A 26,416-nucleotide genomic window follows, 5' to 3' on the forward strand; every position below is an offset into this window, starting at 1 on the left:
GACTTTACAAAGTAAATGATAGTATTTTCACAACTACAATACTGAACAGCCCATAATCACCCCCAAATCCCGATGTCACAAGTACATGAGCATCGACTAGGAAATATATTTAAAATACAACATATGTCTGGAAATACAATTAGACAGGAGAGGGTAGATAACTCGGATGGAGATTCTGTGCATGCTGCGGACTCGTAACATAGAATGCAGCTCACCTAGGTCCCCGCAATAACCGCGCCTCTGCGCCCACAAGGCCGCTAGACATATATGCACCTACACAAAAATGTGCAGCAAGTGTAGTATGAGTACGTAAATCAGCGTGTACCCAATAAGTATCCAGCCTAACTTCGAAGAAGTATTGACGAGGGGTCAACTCCGACACTTACTATGGGCTAACAAATAAAAAAAATACTGATATTATATTTAAGCATAGAGTACATAACATAGCTGAAAATTCAATAACCGGAAATAATCAACAATCCTTTTTTACTAATAGAAATTCCCAAATTCCTTTTTCATCATTTAACAATTTATATCTCAAGCCAATAGAGCAAATGTCAATTATTATTAGTCCCAAAGAGTTATCATGCACAAGTCATGTTGAGGTCGTACGGCCCGATCCAACATATAAATATAAATTGTGCACTGCCGAGGGTCGAACGGCACGAACCATAGATGCATCTATCTACTACTGAGGCGTTCGGCCCGCTCCACAAAAGAGAAAATACATTTAAAATAACCAATTCAAGATTTATTAAGGGGAAATTATTCAAGGAAATACCAATTCTCATTAACGATCAAAAAAAATAAAGTTTAACCTTTTACAATTCGTATATCAAGTTTCAATATGTTTTAAGCAGTTAAATTAATAAGTAGGGTGCAAACATCGCAAGTATAACATGATTTGGGTCTGAAACTACCCGGACATAAGCATAATAGTAGCTACGCACGGACTCTTGTCACCTCGTGCATACGTAGCCCCCACAAATAGAAACACATAATAATTTGATTCACCTATGGGGTTAATTCCCTCTTACAAGGTTAGAAAGGAAACTTACCTCACTCCGAAATTCCATAACCGGCTCCCAAGCCTTTCAAACAACTCAACCGATGCCCAACGCTCCAAAACTAGTCAATAAATGTGCAAATCTATAAATATATACTCTAATACTCATTATAATCCTATTTACAATAATTTTCAACTCCGTTCGAAAAGTCGATAAAATCACCCTCGGGCCCACGTGCCCGGATTCCGAAATTTTTCGAAGATAAACATTATCCATGGCATCACGAACTCAAATATATAATTTACTCTCAATTCCATGCCCATATTCGTGGTCAAAATCAAAAAATATAAATTTCTAGGTTTTCTTTCAAAATCCTAAATTTTTACAAATTTTCATGCCTAAATCCATGTATAAACCTTGTATATAACTCACAACTAGTAGAAATCACTTACCTCATACTTGATGATGAAATCCCCTCTTTAAAAGCTCCAAAAATCGCCTAGGCCATGAGAAAAATGGGTGAAATGAACCCAAACCCCGCTTTAAAAACATTCTGCCCAGCCCAGGTCCACCCTTCTTCGCGTTCGCAGCACGACCATCGCGAACGCGAAGGCCAGAATGCACTGCCTCCAATCTACACATTGCGTTCACGTCACCTTGGCCGCGTTCGCGAAGGCCAAAGTGCTCCAGGCCCCCGCTCCCTCTCTCTTCTTCGCGTTCGCGTAGCCTTGGCCGCGTTCGCGAAGGCCTTCCCAACTACTGCCTCGCATTCATGTCCACTGCCTCGCGTTCGTGAAGGCCAAATCCCAGCAGCCTCAAATTTCCTCTTCGCGAACGTGGGACTCCCTTTGCGTTCGCGAAGAAGGAAACCAGATACCAGCAACAGCAGTTCCAAAACAGTTCAAATTGATCTGAAACCAACCCGAAACACACCCGAGTTCCTCGGGACCCCGGTCCAATCACACCAACCAGTCCCATAACATAACACGGACCTGCTCGAGGCCTCAAATCACATCAAACATCACTAAAATCATGAATCTCACCCCAATTCAAACTTAATGGACTTTAGAACTTCAAACTTCTACATTCTATGTCGAAACCTATCAAATCACGTCTGATTGACCTCAAATTTTGCACACAAGTGGCATTTGACATTGCAGACCTACTCCAACTTCCGGAATAGGAATCCGATCTTGATATCAAAAGGTCCACTCCCGGTCAAACTTCTCAAAAACCTTCAAATTTCTAACTTTCCCCAAATGACCCCAAAATGACCTACGGACCTCCAAATCCACATCCGAACGCGCTCCCAATACCAGAATCACCTTACGGAGCTATTCCCAGATTCGGAATCCCAAATGGACATCGATAACATTGAAATGCACTTCAACACAAATTTATAAAATTCTTCCAAAAATGCCAGCTTTCCACAATAGGTGCTGAAACGCTTCCGAGTCATCCAAAACCAAATCCGAACATACACTTAAGTCCAAAATCATCATACGAACCTGTTGGAACCTTCAAATCCTGATTCTGAGGTCGTTTACTTAAAAATCACACCTTAGTCAATTCCTCCAACTTAAAGCTTCCGAAATTAGAAATTTATATCCAAATTAACTTCGAACTTTCCCGAAACTCAATTCTGACTACACATACAAGTCATAATACCTGAAGTGAAGCTGCACATGGCCTCAAACCGCCGAACGACGCGCTAGAGCTCAAAATGACCGGTCGGGTCGTTACATTCTCTCCCACTTAAACATATGTTTATCCTCGAACGTACTAAGATCTGCTCTAGAGTTGTCCGAAATCACTGTTTAACACCTCGTACACCTACCCGTGCTATCACAACCTAGTTGAGCACATTGGCTCGAGCAAATCTGGAGATTCTCCCTTTTATTTAGTCAAGTTAGCCTTAGAGCCAAATTCCAACATCTGAAATTCTCTACCAGGTCTGTTCCCAACATAAGAACACCGTATCAATCGTTACACACTGCACCAAACATGATTGTATACCCTTTACTGAATTCACACCATGCACCGCATAATTTACATGACCATAATAGCATCCTCTGACAACAATAGCCAAAATTCCACGAATCTGATGCCCACAACACACCTCATGGCGCATAAAAGTCCTGTTCCAACCCTTGCAATATTGCCACAATGGAAAAGATGTGTAGAAATTCTTAACCAACTGTCGAGTCGACAAATCATTGAGTCCCACCTCTTGACAAGAACCATTACCCCATTATGAACTAAATAACAATATTTGCTTTTTTTAAATATGACTCATATAATCTGATCGCACTGATCCCAGGTCCAATAATCTCGTCTCACCAAGTATAAGCTATTCATGCAATACACCATCTTAGACACTGTCAAAAGTCTCATATGATGCCACAATGCACCAACAAGTTACAAACTCGCATGTGATACATAAGGAAAAATGAACTCTAGAAAGAACTGCTCAACCCACGTGACTAATTAAACAACCGAAAATATGTTATGAACCTTCCTCAGAAATGAGACACAAAACACACAAGAATAGCTGTGGGAAACTGTACTCAACGTCACACTGTTGCGGCGTGCAACCCGATCCACACATGATACCATTGTGGCGTGCAACCCGATCCAACCACCCGTGGCAGTGTGCCACCCGATCCAAACAAAATACCCGTGGCGGCGTGCCACCCGATCCACACATAATAATCTAAATAAAACACGCATCGAGTCGTAATGCTTATACTCATGAAATGCCTGAATATCAACCATAAGCACACCAAGTGCATAATACAAATCCTGGGGAGACGGGTAGCGTCATACGCTATAAAACTCAAGCACAACTAAGGTGCGATATATGATCTGCATCTCTAGAGCCATCCTGCTCACATAACACCATCGCTATGCGGGACCTCAACACATTGTACAAATAATCAAGCTGTCTCACAACCCACACGGTACAATAGAGTATTATATGAAATAGCTGTCGACAGAAATAACATCCAAGGCCCGAAGATTCCTACGTAAACAACACTAAGCTGAAATGAACACATCCGGCATGATATAGAGCGCACATTTACATCTAGATCCATCCACGGACCTCAAGCTGATTCTGATCGTACTGCACTGGGATAATAACCTTCCAAGGATCCACAACAACCCTATACATGACACATAAGAATAATTGTTCAATCTGGAACAAACTTCAACAGTTCACAACCAGATGAATAAAGCGCCTCCCAGGCCTAAGCTCTCATATTAGAGATAGTACCATAATCTCCATACTTGATTTCAATCTTTAATCAATCAAGTGACTACATGTCATACTCATATAATCTTCCCGTGGGATACGCTCTCACGACCTTTCGCACCAGATAACAAGTCTGCACATCCATTCCACCAACCACACTAATGTTGTAAAGCAAATCAAGAATCCGTAATCAGAACACAAAGCCTCTTACACAAGACACCGATCTCAGGTGACGCTAAAGACAATACCAGCTTACTCTGACCATCTGAATCCTTTCTTGCTCATCCGAGATCATGACATTCTTGTCAACACCAAACAGCAACCTTGATTCTCAACTTCCCATTCCCGTGTCGCTCACTGCACCTAACATACCAATACGCGAGAGTATAAAAAACATTTCATCATAACTCCTGAACCACTAGTAGAATAAACCCTTCATCATACAGAAACCTCTTACTTAGCTCATTTCAGAAGAACCAATGCAACGCAACTAAATTCTCAAACCGCGGGAACACAAAACTCATGTCGCGATCTAAATCGCCATGACTCTTCTGGAATCCATTTACTTAGTCCTTAGAACCAAATACCTCCCAAATCAATCGAATTATGGTGGTTGTCAAGCCCCGTACGTACCGCCATAAACCACATATATAACTTAACATACTGATGGAACTGATCATGACCACAATCATGTCGATTCAACCGTTATTAGCCGACCCATCTTCTTCCAATTTATTCTCAACTTGCCCTAGAAATAATAATAGCTCCATTCATTAACATAACGAAACCTAACAACCCTCATCTCGAGTGACCGAATCCACGATACCACATTGTCTCACACCCATGAACCATCTCATATTCTCCTTACGCGCACCATAGCATCACCAACGGGTACACCCGTTCTACAAGACCTTCCGTGAATCCGAAGCTACTTATTCCTTTCCTCCAATACTGCACCGCATACCCAATGATAACATAGAACATTCCAAGCCCCTTTTCATAGTCCACTGCAAAAGCTCGATACTTAACCCTACTACAGACTCGAAATCCTTTAACACCACACTTTGAATTTTTTGAACCCACTAGAACCGTTGTTGAGGGTCACCCACTCTGACTTGTCCCCAAATATGATCAAACTCCAAGGCCCTGCTATCACATGAACACCTTCTCAAAGAAGCACCCGGCTGACTCACTTTCCTTGTATATCATGTCTACACAAAACATAAACTCTAAGTCTTCCCAAAGCCTAAACATGAATCGATAAGGCCAAATATAGCACACATTCCCCAAATCCTTTGCTCAAATTACCACTGATGTTTTCTTTCCTTAGTCGTAATAACTCACCAATATGCCGATAACAAGAAACCTCATAAGTAGACAACCATGCAACCCAATCGTAGACGGTGGGGCTCTCCCACTTAGCTTGAGCTACAATTTTATAACCCTAGAACCTACCAAGATTCCTTCTTCTTCGTTGACATGACCTCGCACAATCGACCCACTAAATTCCTCGAAATCTTCCTGTTAACTATTTCATGAACACTCTGAATCACTAGCCGCATTTACATATTCGACCTCTTACCGGATAGCCAGTAAAATTCTTCGTAGAAGCTTCATCAACACCACGTAACCACTAACCTGCTCACAGGAGATATCCCACATGTGGAAATTCCATGCCGACCTCTTTCAACGACGCTATACCGAGTACAATTATTACGAAACCAATAAACCATTCTGAGCATGTGCCCCTCCACCAGTTGTGCAAGTCAGTTCACGCCCCATTGACATTAACTATAGGTGCGACGATACATTCCAATCCAAAGTCATGTTGCATCTCTCTTCATATCGAGCAACTCATTCTTGTCGTATCCAATCTTCCTTAGTATAGTAGCCAATATTCCAAATTAGTCCGTAGACCTAGTCAATGTCCACTATAAATCCCAAATCACTCTAAACTTTCCTCAAGGCATGTAGTTATCCTACCACAGAACCCATATGATACTCTGTCACTCTCCCACTTTGGTCAAACCATCTCCTTTAAGAGATTTCTCTACTTCTTCTTTTCATACTTGACCTTCTCACATTTACACTATCGCAAAACACCTCCCACATGTCCTTCCTCATCCTTCGCTGCCCAATTATTGCCTCACATCTGAATTTATCCCTGTAGCTTTTGAACTTATAAATTACCACCAACTCTAAGCCTCCTAGAAGATCATACATCTCGAGCCATCAACATTAGAAATACCCATTCGATTCCATAATTTCTACACTCTGCTATCTCTGACAACCGTTTCTCATGCACCATTCCATAATACCCTGCCCCGAAGGCAATTCGATAGACCATAACACTGACGATCCTTAATGCATTCAACAAGGACAACGACGCCACATCACAGATAAGAATTCCAACATGCTTAAAAATACCAAGTCTCGTTATTCCATCAACCCAAACCTGAACATTCTTAGTCCGATTGCCTTTCCTCTGATGGAAATAAAACACAGAGCCTATGAATCATGCACGAGGAAAACCTCCCTTCAAATCCTTCACTGCCCCCGGCACATAGACAAGAATCCTACCATCACATAAATACTGTATGATGATGACTCATGAACCTCATAGAAACATGTGCATAACCTCGAAACCATTAGAAATACGGCTACTGAGCTGAAATGGCAGAACATCCTTCCGCAAGGCGACGACAATAGCCCAATCAAATACGCAGGGAGAAAACATCTTGCACCCCATCCGCAGTACCATTACAATTTATCGATTCCCAATTGATAACAAGCGTTTCACGTCGCATAAGATTGAATGGGAGAGAAACAAAGGCATAAGCCTCGAAGGAATCCATCACACGATAAGGAATCAAGAAAGGAAGTGCTCCTAACAGCCCTGTAGCCTCTCGAAGATAAGTACAGACATCTCCGTACCGATCCGCAAGACTCTACTAGACTTGCTCATGACTCGTAAGACCTAAGTGAACCTAGTGATCGGATACCATGTTGTCATGACCCAAATTCCATTAGAGGTCATGATGGCGCCTAACACCGCTGTCAGGCCAGCCAACAATAATTTCTTAACTTAATTACTCATTTCAGGATTTTTGAAATCATAATTTCCTTTAATTAAATAGTAAGATATAGACTTTACAAAGTAAATGATAGTATTTTCACAACTACAATACTGAACAGCCCATAATCACCCCTAAAATCCGGTGTCACAAATACATGAGCATCGACTAGGAAATATATTAAAAATACAACATCTGTCTGGAAATACAATTAGACAGGAGAGGGTAGATAACTCTGATGGAGACTCTGTGCATGCTGCGGACTCGTAACGTGGAATGCAGCTCACCTAAATTCCCGCAATAACCGTGCCTCTGCGCCCACAAGGCCACTAGACATATATGCACCTGCACAAAAATATGCAGCAAGTGTAGTATTAGTACGTAAATCAACGCATACCCAATAAGTATCCAGCCTAACCTCGAAGAAGTAGTGACGAGGGGTCGACTCCGACACTTACTATGGGCTAACAAAAATAAATGCCGATATTATACTTAATCATGGAGTACATAACATAGCTGAAAATTCAATAATCGGAAATAATCAACAATCCTTTTTTACTAATAGAAATTCCCAAATTCCTTTTTCATCATTTAACAATTTATATCTCAATCAATAGAGCAAATGTCAATTATTATTAGTCCCAAAGAGTTATCATGCGCAAGTTATGGCGAGGTCGTACATCCCAATCCAACATATAAATATAAATTGTGCACTACCGAGGGTCGAACGGCACGAACCATAGATGCATTTATCTGCTACCAAGGCGTTCGGCCCGCTCCACAAAAGAGATAATACATTTAAAACAACTAATTCAAGATTTATTAAGGGACAATTATTCAAGGAAATACCAATTCTCATTAACGATCAAAAAATGAAGTTTAACCTTTTACAATTCCTTTATCAAGTTTCAATATGGTTTAAGCAGTTAAATTAATAAGTAGGGTGCAAACATCATAAGTATAACATGATTTGGGTCCTAAACTACCCGGACATAAGCATAATAGTAGCTATGCACGGACTCTCGTCACCTCGTGCATACGTAGCCCCCACAAATAGAAGCACATAATAATTTGATTCACCTATGGGGTTAATTCCCTCTTGCAAGGCTAGAAAGGAGACTTACCACGTTCCGAAATTCCATAACCGGCTCCCAAGACTTTCAAACAACTCAACGGATGCCCAACGATCCAAAACTAGTCAATAAATGTGCAAATCCATAAATATATACTCTAATACTCATTATAATCCTATTGATAACATCTTCCAACTCTATTCGAAAAGTCGATAAAATCACCCTCGAGTCCACGTGCCCGGATTCCAAAATTTTTTGAAGATAAACATTACCCATGGCATCACGAACTCAAATATATAATTTACTCTCAATTCCATGCCCATATTCGTGGTCAAAATCAAAAAATATAAATTTTTAGGTTTTTCTTCAAAATCCCAAATTTCTACAAATTTTTATGCTTAAATCCATGTATAAACCTTGTATGTAACTCACAACTAGTAAAAATCACTTACCTCATGCTTGATGATGAAATTTCCACTTCAAAAGCTCGGCCGTGGGAAATATGGGTGAAATGAACCCAAACCCCGCTTTAAAAACATTCTGCCCAGCCCAGGTCCGCCCTTCTTCGCGTACGCGGCGCGACCATCGCGAACGCGAAGGCCAGAATGCACTACCTCCAATCTACACATCGCGTTCGCGTCACCTTGGTTCGTGAAGGCCAAACTGCTCTAGGCCCCCTCTCCCTCTCTCTTCTTCGCGTTCGTGAAGGCCTTCCTAGTTGCTACCTCGCGTTCGCGTTCGCGTCCACTGCCTCGCGTTTGTGAAGGCCAAATCCCAGCAGCCTCAAAGTTCCTCTTCGCGAACGCGGGACTCCTTTCGCGTTCGCGAAGAAGGAAACCAGATACCAGCAACAGCAGTTCCAAAACAACTCAAATTGATCTGAAACCACCCCGAAACGCACCCGAGGACCCCGGGACCCCGTCCAATCACACCAACCAGTCCCATAACATAACACGGACCTGCTCGAGGCCTCAAATCACATCAAATATCACCAAAATCATGAATCTCACCTCAATTCAAGCTTAATGAACTTTAGAACTTCAAACTTCTACATTGGATGCCGAAACCTATCAAATCACGTCTGATTGACCTCAAATTTTGCACACAAGTGGCATTTGACATTGCAGACCTACTCCAACTTTCGGAATAGGAATCCGACCTTGATATCAAAAGGTCCACTCCCGGTCAAACTTCTCAAAAACTTTCAAATTTCAAACTTTCCCCAAATGACCCCAAAATGACCTATGGATCTCCAAATCCACATCCGGACGCTCTCCCAATACCAGAATCACCTTACGGAGCTATTCTCAGATTCGGAATCCCAAATGGACATCGATAACATTGAAATGCACTTCAACCCAAATTTATAAAATTCTTCCAAAAATGCCAGCTTTCCACAATAGGCGCTGAAACGCTCCCGAGTCATCCAAAATCCGATCTGAACATACGCCCAAGTCCAAAATTATCATATGAACCTGTTGGAACCTTCAAATCCTGATTCTGAGGTCGTTTACTTAAAAATCATACCTTAGTCAATTCCTCCAATTTAAAGCTTCCGAAATTAGAATTTTATATCCAAATTAACTTCGAACTTTCCCGAAATTCAATTCCGACTACACATACTAGTCATAATACCTGAAGTGAAGTTTCACATGGCCTCAAATCGCCAAACGATATGATAGAGCTCAAAACGACCGGTCGGGTCGTTACAGCGTATGTTCGGATCGGGTTTTTGATGACCTGGGCGCATTTCAGCGCCTAATAGTTTAAGTTGGCTCTTTGAATGTTTTAGAAGTTCTTTAAATTTGGTTTGGAGTAGGTTTTGGTGATATCGAGGTCCAAATAGGATTTCGAGATTGAGAACAGTTCCCTAATGTCATTAAAGACTTGTACGCAAAATTCGGTGTCATTCCGAGTAGTTTAAGTACGTTTCGGCGCGTTAGGAGTAAGTTGAAGAACTTGAAGTTCATATTTTTGATTCAATTGGTTTGGGGTATGATTCTTAGTGTTGATATTTTTTTTGCGCATTCCGAGAGTTCGAGCGAGTCCGTTTTATGATTCCAAACTTGTTGGTACGTTCGGGCGGGGCCCTGGGGGACCCGAGTGTTAAACGGACGAGGCTCGGATCTAGTTGTGGCTTTAGGAAAATGCTGAAGCTTCAGCTTCTAGTGTAAACGCACCTGCGCTTGGCCAGCCGCAAGTGCGAGCCATGAGCCGCAGAAGCGGACCAGCAAAGGGAGGCCAGTGATCGCAGAAGCGGGCCAGAGACCGCACCTGCGAAGGCGCAGGTGCGCACCTTTTGCCGTTGGTGCGGGTCCGCAGGCGCGATCGCCTTAGCGCAGAAGTGAGAGAAGGAAGCCTTGCCTTGGTCCGCACCTGCGTGATTTGGTCCGCAGAAGCAGAACCGCAGGTGCGAATATCGCAGAAGGCAGACCACTTTATTTAATACGGGACTTAGGCATTTATGCTCATTTCTTACAGATTTTGGAGCTGGTTAGAGGTGGGTTTCATCAACTAATTGAAGTAAGTAATTTCTACCGAATATGAGTTAAATAAATAGTTTATGGGTAGATTATAACATGTAAATTAATAAAAATCATGGGTTTAGGTGAAAACCTAGGGTTTTGATAAAAATAGGATTTAACCACAAAATTTATTATGGGATTTAGCAAAGATCATATATTTGGATTCATGAGGTTATGGGTAATATCTTTCTTTAAAAATTTTCGAAATTCAGGCACGTAGGCCCAGGGTAAATTTTAGGAATTTTTCAAATAGGGTTGGAAAATCACTTTGATAGTTAGGATGTGAACTTTTGAACATGTATTGACTATTATATATAACATTTGACTAGTTTCGAGTCGCTTGGCACCGAATTGAGGGTTTGAGCACAATCTTGGACCGGAAAGTAGTCTTTGAGACGAGGTAAGTCTCTTTTCTAACCTTGTAAGAGAGAATTAACCCCATAGGTAAATTGATTAATATATGCTCCTATTTGTGGGGGCTACGTATGCACGAGATGACGAGAGTCCGTACGTAGCTACTAATTATGCTATTGTGTAGGTAGTCTAGGACCCATACCATGCTATACTTGCGATGTTTGCACCCTACTTGCTAACTTAATTGCTTAAGTTATATTGGAACTTGATAAAGGAATTGTAAAAGGTTAAATTTTACTTACTTGAAGTTGTGGATGTGTCACTTGACTGTTATTGAGGATTGGTGTTTCTTTAAATATTAGCCTCTTAATAAATCTTGAATCGGCTGTTATAAAGTACTTTCTCTTTTTCGCGGAGAGGGCCGAACGCCTCGGTAGCAGATAGATGCATCTATGGTTCGTGTCGTTTGACCCTTGGCAGTGCACATTTTAAATATTTTTATGTAGGATCGGGCCGTACGACCTCGGCATAAATTGCGCATAATAAATCTTTGAAACTAATTATAATTGATATTGCTTCATTGGCTTGAGATATAAGTTGTTAAATGATGAAAATAAAATTTGGGATTTACTATTAGTGAAAGGATTGTTTATTATTTCCTGTTATTGAGTTTTCAGTTATATTTATGTAACACATGCTTAGTTATCATTGTGACATTTTATTGTTAGCCTATAGTAAGTGTCAAAGTCGGCCCCTCGTCACTACTTCTTCGAGGTTAGACTGGTTACTTACTGGGTACATGTTGTTTATGTACTCACGCTACACTTTTGCACTAAATGTGCAGGATCTGAGGCAGGTGCATCTGGATATCAGTCCGGCGCGCATCCTTGACTACCACTAGACTTCGTGGTGAGCTACTTTCTGAGCCTGTTCTGAAGTAGCCGGAGTCTTTCTTTTGCTTGTATTTTCTGTCTATTTCACTTCAGACAGTAGACTAGTATTCTTTTGTATATTCTATTAGTTGCTCGTACACTTGTGATAGCAGGTCTTGGTGGTTCATGCTAGTAGACACTTGTTGGTTTTTAGGTTATTTTACTTATCTCACTTGCTTTAAAAATCTTGATTTTTTTATTTTTTTATTAAATTTTTACTTCTTATCTATGCACAAACTAAAAATCAACTATTTCAAGTCTTCAAAGGAAAGGACCACGGAGTTAGTTCACTGTAGGCTTGCCTAGCGGCAACGTTGGGCGCCATCACGGTCTAGAAGAGAAATTGGGTCATGACACAAACAAAAATTAAAGTTGTTTTAAAAGAAGACGTTGCAAAATCAACAATTGAAAAAACAATGACGATAGCATTAGGAACTTGTAATCATTAAATTTCATGAATATTTTTATTGATCAAAATTTCGCACTTTAAACATTCCACACCCCATAAAAGATCCCATTATATTCTTTTTTCATTATTTTCCTTTGATCAATTATAGACGATATCTAAGATTAACCTTAATAATCTATATATTATATTCTCAACTCATAAAAATAATGTGTAAAGTGCGATTGATCAAAGGATGTTTAGAATTTAGTGTCATGGGTGTAGAAGATGCCTAAACTAAAGTCTGTATTAGGAGACATAAAATTAATTCAATCAAAATAAATATGTTTAATGTGGAATGAATGAAACATATTAAAGAAACATACAAGAAAAATCTAAGAAACTCACGACAAAATCTTAATCTCTATTAAAATATAGTATCACATATCGATATACAAAATACAATTACACATCTAAACCAACGAAAAATATTGTATCATGTATAAATCTAATAATACATGAACATGTACAAGCAAATAGTACTTATCACATGAAATTATTAAACACCGTAGAAGTGAAGAAAATAAATAAAAAGAGATTAAACTTACCTTGTTAACTAAGAGTCAAACTTTTGAAATTTCTTCCAAGGATACTAATCACAATAACTACAATATAGCATATGTAAAAGTTAAATAGTAGAAAAGAAATATTATAAGAAATATTCATTCTAAGAGGTTTATTCTTCGGTAGCCACACCATAGGCTAACAATATAAAGCACAAAAAAGTTATAGCATAGATAACGTAATGTATTTCTTTTTAAATTGACAATGTATAACCAAAACACCACTCCTATTCAAATTTAGAGTCCTACGTCGAAAAAGTATCCATAGAGATAAAACCTTAGTTGATTTTAAAATTTCAATATTCCTTGTTCTATCCAAATCAAGTTAGTTCTTTGAACAAATGATTTAATTTTGCAAAGGCATAAAGGTCCGTCAATATTTCGAGGATATTTTCGTCGATCAACATTTAGTATTCTAATATTCATGCTTTTATAATAATATAGATAGATTTATAATAATATATATATATATATATATATGGTTATTTATTTTATTAAGTAAATTACGATTTGGTCCTTGATGTAAACACCGGGTAAAGATTTGTTAACTTAACCATCGTAGCTCAGATTAACTCGATCGAAAAACTATGTCACTAGTGGTTTATAAAATTTCACATTTATAGAAGTCATATTATTTACAGGGTTACCCTATTTACAGTGCGGTCATATATTAACACTTAAAAACTCCTAACCCTATACTTAACCTTCAAGAAAGAAAACTAATATAGGGACAGCTAAGACATGAAAACTAGTTAGAACTTTAAACTAAATTAAATAATACGAGTTTATTCAAAAATAAGCCCCAGAAAGAACTAAACGTAAAAGCAGAAAACTTATTAATTAAGCCTGTTTATAAGTTAGGAAAATAATATAAATCAATCCCATTTGGACTACACAACATTATTTACTTTTCGAAATCAAACCAAATGTTTTGGAAAAACAAACAAACAAACCAAACGCTTTCTAGAACCAAAAAATATTTTAGGAAATTACCTGTTAGGAAATTCTTTTTTTACCTGGCAAAAGAAGAGAACGAACCCGAAAATTGAAGAAAAAGCACATAACTTTTCCTTTTCAATGTTAATCCTAAAAAGGGAAGTTAATTCGCTTAAAAAAGGGAAGTTATTAAACCAAAAAATAAATAAATTAAAAGAGACGTCTCTTGGTTTATGGCGGTAAGAAGTTACACACAAAAAATAGGAAACTATTATGGAAAAAGAAGGTTGGTTCAGAATAGGAAACTAATATGGAAAAGATAACTAATATAGGAACAACCAACATGGAAACTAATTAGGACTTTTACACTAAATTAAATACTACCACATTAATGCTCAATATTCAAGATCTAAACATACTAAAAGAACGACCAAGTATAAACTACAATAAAAGTACATGTCAAACCGAACTCTAATTTTTTTTTTTACCAAACTCTAATTTAAATTGAATAAAAAGATAAAAGCACTATAAATTAAACCCCTCGGAAAAGGGAAAAAAATGAAAAGAAACGTCTCTTGGTTTAAGGCGGCGAGAAGTTATAGACAGAAAAATTAGGAAACTAATATGGCAAACAGTATATTTACAATAGGAAACTACCAATGTTATATGGCTTTAGGAATCCCTACCAAAACAGTATCTGTTTCAATCTCTTCCCTATAAATATCAAACTTTAAGAATTCCAAATTGTTCAAAAGCTTTCAAAGCACAATCTATATACACTTGAAAAACACGAAAAAATAAGAAGAAGAAAACGAGGAGATGGGAACAGGAAAGAAGAAGATACAGATCGAGAAAATCACAAAAGAAACGTCTAGAATGGTTACATTCTCTAAAAGACGCAAAGGGCTTTTCAAAAAAGCTGGAGAACTTGAATCCATGACCGGATCTCGAGTTGCGGCGGTGGTTTTTTCGCCCACCGGAAGGCCTTACACTTGCGGCAATGTTACTTGTGCAATTGAGAGGCACTTTTCAAGTTTTTCAGAACCATTATCGTCTGGGCTGAATTCTCATCATTCTAATTCTGATGATGTTTCTGGCAGTTCCTCGGGGCCGAGATCATCCCCGTCCCCGAGGAATGGCCTCCGCGATTGGTTGGAGGATATAGATGTTGAAGAATGTCAAAACTTGAATCAACTCTTGTTGTTGAAGGAGCAGTTGGAAGGAACAAGAGAGAAGCTTGCTTCAGAAGATTCTGACTGTTTTCAGGCTCTGTTTATGACATGTCGGCTCAATAAAAAAAGTGGCATAAAGTTAAATTTTAATAAAAGCAATAGTGTTTAAGCTTGATTATTTAAGCTTATTAGCGTTTTATTCTTCTCTCTCGAGATGTTAATTATATTTTTACAAACAATTTGATGTTTGTATTGCCTTTTCAGTATAATCAATTCATCTAATTTATCTTTAAGACATTATTAATCTATGTACGATTTTATTAATTCTACGTTAAAAATATGTTACATGAATTGATAATATTATTCTATGTGTGTACGGTCGAAATAAATTTCGGCTTTAACATGACCGATTGAGTTCGAACAATGGCCTATTGAAGCAAGACCCCGAAGGTGCAACAAACCAAATCTTGAATCCGATCACGCCGACCCGTGCCAAAACCATTATCAAGCTCGAGTGGAAGTCGACACAAAATAGTATACCAGCCAGCACTGGCCTCGACCTCGAAGCAACTCGGGGGCTCGGACCAAGATCGGGCTCGAACTGAAATCGAGCTTAAACCAAAGCAGGCGTCTTCCAGCAAGATCGAGCTCACAGACAAGAACCGTTGCAATCCCACTAGAAAGAATCTTGACATAAATCACGGAAAAGCTGGCTCATCATGGGTCTCCCACTGAAGGTTATTTTATTATACTTGGAGCCAATTCCCTCCAATATAAAAGGGGCTTGGCTACCACCTCTTAGGGGAGGTTTTTTCCAAAGTCATACATTGTAACACAAAGCAACATATTTCTGGAGAGTAAAGCATCTCTTTTTCAGTCTTCTTAGATTGATTTCATCTTGTGAAATTCTAAGACTCATTTGTTCTGGATAATCTTGTCTGTCTTTTATTTTCTCCAAATCTAAATTCGCATTGATATTTATCATTATATTTTTTCATATCAAAGTATACCACATATCCTTGGAACTACGTATAAATTCAACTATATCCATTTTTCGGGTAAACAGTTTGGCGCCCACTGTGGGGCCGAGGATAACAGTGGTTATTTGATACAAATCTGAAAAAACACTACAAACAACCATCAAATGGCTTCACCAATCGATAACGAAGCCAGCCTTCAAGATGAAACCAATAACTTGGCACTCGTGGCCAGAAGGCCAATTGACAATGGCACCGAGGTTCGAGCTGAAATACCATTGGATGTCAACTCGCAAATAGCTTTGGAGGCAAATCAACGTTCCGAACAGGAAAGAAGCATTCAGGGCGGAGCTCGATCCGTAGCCCAAGACACACAAAATGCGGGAAAAATCGGGACCAGCCTGCGTATGATCTTCGAGATGCTACAAGCCCAAAAAGTCGCGATAGCTCAATTACAGAGTCAAACTCGCGCACAACACGGGCCGGAGTCCGATCCACTTCGAGAAGCTACCCCCAGAACAGAACCCGCCGTAGTAAAATCTAACGAGCAAGAATCGGGGACTACCCCTGGAATTACCAAATTGCTCGAGGAACTTACAAAACGAGTCGAAGCCAACGACAAAAGGGTGGAAACTTATAATGCCAGGATCGATCATATCCCGGGGGCTCCACCAATGATAAAGGGTCTTGATTCAAAAAAATTCATACTAAAGCCTTTTCCGCCAAGTGCAGCACCGAAGCCAATCCCCAAAAAATTCCGTATGCCCGAAACTCCCAAATATAATGGTACGACCGATCCCAACGAACATGTCACCTCTTACACGTGTGCCATAAAAGGCAACGATTTGTAGGACGATGAGATCGAATCTGTGCTGTTAAAAAAATTCGGGGAGACCCTCTCGAAGGGAGCAATAATCTGGTACCACAATTTACCGCCGAATTCCATCGGCTCTTTTGCCATGTTAGCGAATTCATTCGTAAAAGGCACATGCTGGTACCATAAAGGTTGCGACAAGAAAATCAGACCTCTTCAAAGTAAAACAAAGGGGGAATGAAATGCTGAGGGAATTCGTATCCAGATTTCAAATGGAACGTATGGAATTACCCCCGGTCACAGACGATTGGGCCGTCCAAGCTTTCACCCAAGGGTTGAACCAGCTAAGTTCTACATCATCACATCGGCTGAAACAAAATCTGATCGAGTATCCAGCAATAACCTGAGCAGACGTACACAACCGATATCAATCGAAGATTAGGGTCGAGGATGATCAGTTGGGGGCTCCATACGGACCCGTTCATAGGAAGAGAACAGTTATTAAAAATCAAAGGGAAATCGACAAGGTTCAAAGGTCAAACCAAGATCGATATCGGTCATACGTCACAGATCGGATAAATAACGGTTCAGCATGCAATACAGTTCGAAACAATGAAAGGATCGACCGGGGACTGATGAGTAAAAGCGGCTTCGATAAACGTACCGATCCTGTAGAAACCCTTCAACTGTCGGAATACAACTTCAACGTCGGTGCATCTGCTATCGTGTCAGCCATCGGACTTATCGAAGACACTAAATGGCCTCGACCTATGCAGACCGACCCTGCCCGAAGGAATTCCAATAAAATGTGCGAATATCATGGCACCCATGGTCACAGGACCGAAGATTGCAGGCAATTAAGAGAGGAAGTAGCCCACTTATTTAACAAAGGGCACCTTCGGGAATTTTTGAGCAATAAGGCGAAGAATCATTTCAAGAGCAAGGACTTCGACAAGCAAAACGAGCTGGAAGAACCGCAACACGTCATCCACATGATCATCGGCGATGCCGATACCCCGCAGGGACCAGTGCTTAAACGCGCTAGAACATCTATTGTCAAGAAAAAGCGATCTCGAACTCAAGAATACATACCTATAGGGACCTTGTCTTTCAATGATGAAGATACAGAGGGAATCACCCAACCCCATAATGATGAACTGGTAATATCCGTACTCGTGAATAAAATTAAAATTAAGCGTGTGCTAATTGATCCAGGTAGCTCAGCCAATATAATCAGATCGAGGGTCATAGAACAGCTCGGCTTACAGAACCAGCTCATACCTGCAACTCTGGTTCTGAACGGATACAATATGGCATGTGAAACCACAAAAGGCGAGATAATCTTACCGATAAACGTGGACGGAACCATTCAGGAAATAAAATTTCATGTGATCGAAGGCGATATGAGGTATAACGCCCTTTTCGGAAGTCCATGGATCCACAGCATGAGAGCCGTACCTTCGACCCTACACCAGGTCCTCAAATTCCCAACATCGAGAGGTGTTAAAATAATGTACGGGGAACAGCCAGCTGCGAAGGAGATGTTCGCCGTTGAGGAAACAAAATCAATATCTTCGTCCTCACCGATAAAAGGAACGGGTTCAGAATGAGATACAATCGAAGAACAGAGCGCCAAATAGCAATCACATACATCAGCTTCTGCCCAGCCAGATAAGCAGAACATCGGAGAAGATGACGATCGATGGACTCCTCGATCGTTCGTGACCCCCGATGATTCCGATGCCACCGAATCAACTATTGAGGAACTAGAGCAAATCACACTAATCGAACATTAGCCCGAACGAAAGGTATACCTGGGAACGGGTTTGATCCCAGAACTCAGGAAAAAACTCATTCAATTTCTTATCAATAACATCGACTGTTTCGCTTGGTCCCATTTAGATATAACAGGAATACCCCCGGGCATAACGACGCATCGACTAAGTTTGAACCCTAAATTCAGATCGGTGAATCAAAAGAGAAGACCCCAATCGGAGGTAAAGCACGCGTTCATAAAGAATGAGGTAGCCAAACTTCTCAAAATAGGGTTTATTCGGAAGGTAAAATACCCCGAATGGTTAGCCAATGTAGTTATAGTACCTAAAAAAGGGAACAAACTTAGAATGTGTGTGGATTATAAGGATTTAAATAAAGCATGCCCGAAAGATTCCTTTCCACTGCCCAACATCGATCGCATGATCGATGCCACGGCCGGTCACGAGATCCTCATGTTCCTCGATGCCTATTCCGGGTATAATCAAATTCAGATAAACCTGGAGGACCAGGAAAAAATGGCATTTGTAACCAGATATGGAACATACTGTTACAATGTAATTCCCTTCGGGCTAAAAAATGCAGGAGCTACTTATCAACGTTTAGTAAATAAAATATTCGAAGAACAAATAGGTAAATCAATGGAAGTGTATATTGATGACATGCTAGTTAAATCCATGCGCGCAGAGGATCATTTGACCCATTTGCAGGAAACGTTCGATATTTTAAGAAAATACAACATGAAACTCAACCTCGAAAAATATGCATTCGGGGTTGGTTCGGGCAAATTCCTCGGCTTCATGGTATCAAACCGAGGAATCGAGATAAATCCCAAGAAAATCAAGGCCATCGAAGACATCACCATCGTGGACAGCGTGAAAGCCGTACAAAGGCTGACCGGACGGATTGCAGCCTTAGGTCGATTCATTTCGAGATCATCAGATCGAAGTCACAAATTTTTCTCTCTACTCAAAAAGAAGAATGATTTTGCTTGGACCCTGGAATGCCAACGAGATTTAGAGGAACTAAAGCGGTATCTATCAATCCCACCACTGCTTCACACTCCCAAAACAGACGAAAAACTCTATTTGTATTTGGCAGTATCAGAAGTCACCGTAAGTGGTGTCCTAGTTCGAGAAGAGCAAGGTATGCAATTCCCGTTTATTATACTAGTCGAACCCTAGGAGATGCGAAAACTAGATATCCGCTCCTAGAAAGATCGACACTTGCTCTAATAAGCGCTTCAAGGAAGCTAAGGCCGTATTTTCAGTGTCATCCCATATGTGTGTTAACCACTTACCCGCTTCGTAATATTTTGCATAAACCCGAACAATCAGGCCGATTAGCCAAATGGGCCGTCGAACTCAGTGGGTACGATATCGAATACCAACCCCGTACGGCCATCAAGTCTCAAATTTTAGCAGACTTTGTGGCCGATTTCACGCCAACCCTCGTACCCGAAGTCGAAAAAGAAATTCTGTCGACATCGGGAAAGTCATCGGGGGTATGGATCCTTTTTACGGATGGGGCTTTGAACATAAAAGGGTCTGGGCTGGGCATTGTTTTGAAACCACCCACGAGTAATACTATTAGGCAATCTATTAAAACTATCAGGCTCACTAACAACGAGGTCGAGTATGAAGCCATGATTGTAGGTCAGGAACTAGCTAGGGACTTGGGAGCAGAAGTCATTGAAGCCAATTACGACTCCTTGCTGGTAGTAAGTCAAGTAAACAGAACTTTCGAAGTTCGGGAAGGTAGGATGCAAAGGTATTTAGATAAACTGCTGGTCACTTTGCACCATTTAAAACAATGGACCTTACGGCATGTACCGCGGGAACTGAATAATGAGGCCGATGCACTTGCTAATTTGGGATCATCGATCAAGGTAGATGACTCGGGCTCAGGAAACGTTGTTCAGCTTTCGAGATAGGTAATCGAAGAAGGTCACGCCGAAATAAATTCGACAAGTTTAACCTGGGATTGGAGAAACAGGTATATTGAATACTTGAAAAGCGGAAAACTCCCATCGGACCCTAAATATTCTAGAGCACCATGGACTAAGGCAGCTCGATTCACATTGGCGTCGGATGGAACGCTATACCGAAGAACATTCGATGGACCGTTGGCTATATGCTTAGGCCCAGGAGACACCAATTATATTCTACGAGAAGTACACGAAGGTACCTGTGGGAATCACTCTGAAGCCGATACACTAGTTCGAAAAATAATCAGAGCACAGTATTATTGGATTGATATGGGCAAAGATGCGAAGGAATTTGTTCGTAAGTGTGACAAATGTCAAAGGTTTGCGCCAATGATCCACCAACCCGGGGAACAGCTCCACTCAGTCCTGTCTCCATGGCCGTTCATGAAGTAGGGGATGGATATCGTCGGTCCTCTGCCATCGACCCCAGGTAAAGCTGGATTCATTTTATTTATGACTGACTATTTTTCTAAATGGGTTGAAGCGCAGGCGTTCAAGAAAATAAGAGAGAAAGAAGTTATAGACTTTATTTGGGATCATATCATATGCCGATTCGGGATTCCTGCAGAAATAGTGTGTGACAATGGAAAACAATTCGTTGGCAGCAAAGTAACAAGATTCCTCGAAGACCATAAGATAAGAAGGATATTATCAACGCCGTACCACCCGAGTGGGAACGGACAGGCCGAGTCAACAAACAAAATTGTCATTCAAAACTTAAAGAAGAGGTTAAACGACGCCAAAGAAAAATGGAGAGAAATCCTGCCCGAAGTCCTTTGGGCTTATCGGACTACGTCAAAATCCAGCACGGGGGCGACCCCATTCTCCTTAGTATATGGGTCCGAAGCATTGATACCAGTCGAAGTAGGTGAATCAAGTGCCAGATTCCGATTCGCAACGGAAGAATCAAACAACGAGGCAATGAATGCTAACCTCGAACTATCGGATGAAAGACGAGAAGTCGCTCTCGTCCAGTTGGCCGCCTAAAAATAACGAATCGAAAGATATTATAATCGGAGAACAAAGCTCCGCCATTTCAAAACTGGGGACTTGGTGTTGAGAAAAGTAACCCTCAACACCCGAAATCTGAACGAAGAAAAATTAGGACCGAATTGAGAAGGACCATATCAGGTGCTCGAGAACATCAGAAAAGGATCGTACAGGCTCGGCATTGTAAACGGCAAACAGCTATCAAGCAGCTAGAACGTATCACACTTAAAACGGTACTACAGCTAAGGTACGACCTTTTCAATATGCGTTTGCATTTCGAAACTGACCCCTGCAGAAGTCCGAACAAGGCTAAGATGGATCTCCCGCTCGAAAGCACGCGTTGTACTCTTTTTCCCTTGGACCGGTTTTATCCCAAATGGGTTTTTTGGCAAGGTTTTTAATAAGGCAACCATTAATCGTACAACATTCACAACAATATCTGATCCCTCGATGAGTTTCATGTCACAACAACAAGGGTTCCGATAGGGAAAATTGTAAGAGCTAAATGGTCAAAGCGAACCATGCTCGTATAGATTGGTCCGGACCCAGACGTGTAATAATGTACAAAGAAAGTTATTTTATTCATCGGCATCTTTTATATCCAAGGACATTTCCTCTATTTCTTGAGAGTTATTATACAATCATTCACTCGACCATTACGCCCACGGGCTACTTTTATCTCGAGTTCGAGCAAACACTCACTCGACCATTACGCCCACGGGCTATACTTTGAGTTCGAATCATTCACTCGATTACTAAGCCTACGGGTTACTTTTATCTCGAGTTCGAGCAAACACTCACTCGACTATTACGCCCACGGGCTATACTTCGAGTTCAAATCATTCACTCGATTACTAAGCCTACGGGCTACTTTTTATTTCGAGTTCGAGCAAACACTCACTCGAACATTACGCCCACGGGCTATACTTCGAGTTTGAATCATTCACTTGGCTACTAAGCCTACGGGCTACTTTTATTTTGAGTTCGAGCAAACAGTCACTCGACCATTACGCCCACGGGCTATATTTCGAGTTCGAATCATTCACTCTATTACTAAGCCTACGGGCTACTTTTATTTCAAGTTCGAGCAAACACTCACTCGACCATTACGCCCACGAGCTATGCTTCGAGGTCGAATCATTCTCTTGACTACTAAGCCTACGGGCTACTTTTATTTTGAGTTCGAGCAAACATTCACTCGACCATTACACCCACGGGCTATACTTCGAGTTCGAATCATTCACTTGACTACTAAGCCTATGGGCTACTTTTTATTTCGAGTTCGAGCAAACACTCACTCGACCATTACCCCCACGGGCTATACTTCGAGTTCGAATCATTCACTTGACTACTAAGCCTACGGGCTACTTTTATTTTGAGTTCGAGCAAACACTCATCGACCATTACGCCCACGGGCTATATTTCAAGTTCGAATCATTCACTCAATTACTAAGCCTACGGGCTACTTTTATTTCGAGTTCGAGAAAACACTCACTCGACCATTACGCCCACTGGCTATACTTTGAGGTCAAATCATTCTCTCGAATACTAAGCCTATGGGCTACTTTTATTTTGAGTTCGAGCAAACACTCACTCGACCATTACGCCCACGGGCTATACTTCAAGTTCGAATCATTCACTCGACTATTAAGCCTATGGGCTACTTTTATTTTGAGTTCGAGCAAACACTCACTCAACCATTACGCCCATGGGCTATACTTCAAGTTCGAATCATTCACTCGACTATTAAGCCTACGGGTTACTTTTATTTCGAGTTCGAGCAAACACTTACTCGACCATTATGCCCATGGGCTATATTTCAAGTTCGAACAAGTACTCACTCTACCATTGCGCCTATGGGCTATTTCTTCAAGATCGAAACATCAACTAAGAATGCATCTACCAACTTTTCAATGATTACAAATGCATCTACAAACTATATACAAACTATCTGCCTAGGTGATTACAATGCAAAAACTAAACTTTCCGCTCATGAGCGATCTATTATTTGTCAGGCTCGACCCCGTTTTCGGACCCGCTCTCATCCCCATCATCATCTGCATCATCATCATCGCCATCGGAAACCAGAGCTTCAGCATCGGCTTCAAGTTCTTTGGCTCTTTTTATCTCATTAGCGAGATCAAAACCACGAGCATGGATCTCCTCGAGAGTTTCTCGTCGAGATCGGCGCTTAGCAAGATTGGTGACCCGATATGCTTGAGTATTGGCATATTCGGCTGCCTCTCTTGCCTGGACTTGAGCAGCTTCAGCATCAGCCCGATAGATGTCCATAAGCGCATCCGCATCGGCCTTTGCCCTTTCGGCATCAGATTCGGCCTTGGCAAGTACAAAGGCCAACCGAGCCTCAAGCTCCTCAATTCTCCTCGCCTGAATCAGACCCTTTTCCTTCAGTTTCTGAAGTTGAGCTTCGGACGATGATAACTGGGCTCGAGCAGTTTTCTTTTCTGCAGCAAATTGGTCCATAACTTCTTTCCACCACAGAGACTCCGTTCTTATTACATCGACCTCCTCGCGAAGCTTCCCGATCATCTCAATTTTTTGCTGCAGCTGTGAGACCGAAATATTAGCTATCGTTCCGGTATCAAGCACATGGGCTTTCAAAATCATCATTACCTGCTCAGACAAATCGGTTTGATCTCAGTAAACCCTGGCCAGCTTAGCTCGGAGGTCTTTTATCTCCTCTTCTCTTTGCCCTAAGGAAAGTCTAAGGGAATTTCTCTCGTCAGTAACTCGTTGTAGGTCGGCTCCATATCGATGAAGCTCATTTTGGGATCGAGAACATTACTCTCGATGAACTGCCGCTGCCTACAAACAAACGAGAAATGAAGTTAACAAAAGGTGAGCATAAAAATACACCGATAAATATAGTATCAAAAGCTCGCTTGACTCAGGGCTTGCCGCAGTCCAAGAAAAAGATCTGGTTCGTCATCAACCCCGATAACATCATCAATGCCGGTAAAAAGGTCACAAAAGGGATCTTCTTCATCATGAGACCGGTCTAGATCGAGAGCTCCCAAAGCTTGAGCCTCTCGAATCACCCCTGCGGAAAAAGCAGGAAATGTAGGCGAATCCTTGGCTGCTGCCCCAAATAAATCGCCTGGAGCATTTTTCTCAGTTCGAAGAGGTTCAAGGTCCCCTTCAGTCATATTCCCTGCTCGTTGACTCCGATAAGATGCGCCGTCAATATTTGATAGTTCGGGAACTCTGCCCGAATCTTTCTCCGATATGTCCTTAGTTCGAAGCAGGGCCTCATGAGGCATCATCAATCCAGCCACCGATGAGGTCTCGGTGTTTCTTCTCACTCGGACCGCCAACCTGGATTCATTGATTTCTTTTTCTTCTTCATCCCTTAGGCGCAGAACGGATTCTATGGTCAAAGGTATAACATTCTTCTTCGGCTTACAGGACGTCCTCTTCTTCGATTTTGGATCTTCGGGGATGGGGACTCTTTTACTCTTGTGCTCTTTCACCGGCCTCGGGAGAGAAGCCGAAATTTGCTCCTCATTAGACAAAGGCCTCAAGGCCGCGTCCTTTCCCAAACCTGCAAATGGGAAACCTTAGTAAAATATTTTGAAATCCATCTCGTTTGGGTCATCAAAAAGTATAAGAAATGAGCTTACCATGATTTTTTGCCTCCTACCAACCATTAGACAAATCACGCCACGAGCGTTCGACATATGTGGAGGTCGAAGCAAGGGCTCATACCCAGCCCTTTAGGTCGGGAACTGCTCCGGGCATCCAGGGAATCGCTACATCACGAAAAGAGGAAGGTCAATGAGAATAATTGGATGAACAATACGTAAGTAATAGCGAGGTCACACTTACGTTTCATATTCAACCCCTCGGGAAAGGGCATCTTCTCAGTCGGAATCAGGTCTGAAGTCCTTACTCGAACGAACCTACCCATCCAGCCTCGGTCCATGTCCTCATCAATACTCGAGAACAAAGCCTTGGTAGCCCGACGCTGAAGTTTTATTAAACCTCCTCGAAAAAGTCGAGGGCGATACAATCGGATAAGATGGTCGAGGGTGAATGGCATCCCCTCGATTTTGCTCACAAAATACCGGATCAGGATAACGATCCGCCACAGAGAAGGATGGACCTGGCCTAGGGTTACCTGGTATTGACGACAGAAATCAATAATGACGGGATCAAGGGGACCCAAAGTGAAAGGATAGGTATAGACGCTCAGAAACCCTTCCACGCAAGAAGTGATATCTTCGTCAAAAGCAGGAATTAATATTTCTTTTTTATCCCAATTGTAATCTTTCTTTAGCTGTTCGAGGTGTTTCTCGATTATCGAACACATATACCTCAATACCGGTTCACACCGGCTAGGGACCTACGAACCCTTGTCGACCTTAAAATCTGAAGAAAGAACACACACCCCAGGATCACACTCCTCGGGCCGTGGTTCTGCCAATGTCTCATCAACGGCACGCTGCGAAGATGAAGTTTTCTCTCTGAGGATATTGGATGGCCTGTGATGTTTTCACCATTCTCAGACCCAAAGGTGGGGA

General features: G+C 41.2%; 2 protein-coding genes across 2 annotated transcripts; both read left to right on the forward strand.

Moving 5' to 3' along the window:
- Positions 1 to 14,981: 14,981 nt before the first annotated feature.
- Positions 14,982 to 15,503, forward strand: LOC104093712 (MADS-box transcription factor 23-like). The gene has a single exon (XM_009599507.1). It carries the CDS (start codon positions 14,982 to 14,984, stop codon positions 15,501 to 15,503), a length of 522 nt encoding a protein of 173 aa, XP_009597802.1.
- Positions 15,504 to 17,760: 2,257 nt separating this feature from the next.
- Positions 17,761 to 18,735, forward strand: LOC138905757 (uncharacterized). The gene has a single exon (XM_070194281.1). The coding sequence runs from the start codon at positions 17,761 to 17,763 to the stop codon at positions 18,733 to 18,735; it is 975 nt and encodes a 324-aa protein (XP_070050382.1).
- The last annotated feature ends 7,681 nt before the right edge of the window (positions 18,736 to 26,416 follow it).

The sequence above is a fragment of the Nicotiana tomentosiformis genome, chromosome 1 (assembly GCF_000390325.3).
Source record: "Nicotiana tomentosiformis chromosome 1, ASM39032v3, whole genome shotgun sequence".
NCBI classification, from domain to species: domain Eukaryota; kingdom Viridiplantae; phylum Streptophyta; class Magnoliopsida; order Solanales; family Solanaceae; genus Nicotiana; species Nicotiana tomentosiformis.

Bases quoted from the DNA above. Each gene is read 5' to 3' on its own strand.
- LOC104093712 (XM_009599507.1), top strand. From the start codon at position 14,982: ATGGGAACAGGAAAGAAGAAGATACAGATCGAGAAAATCACAAAAGAA.
- LOC138905757 (XM_070194281.1), top strand. From the start codon at position 17,761: ATGAGTAAAAGCGGCTTCGATAAACGTACCGATCCTGTAGAAACCCTT.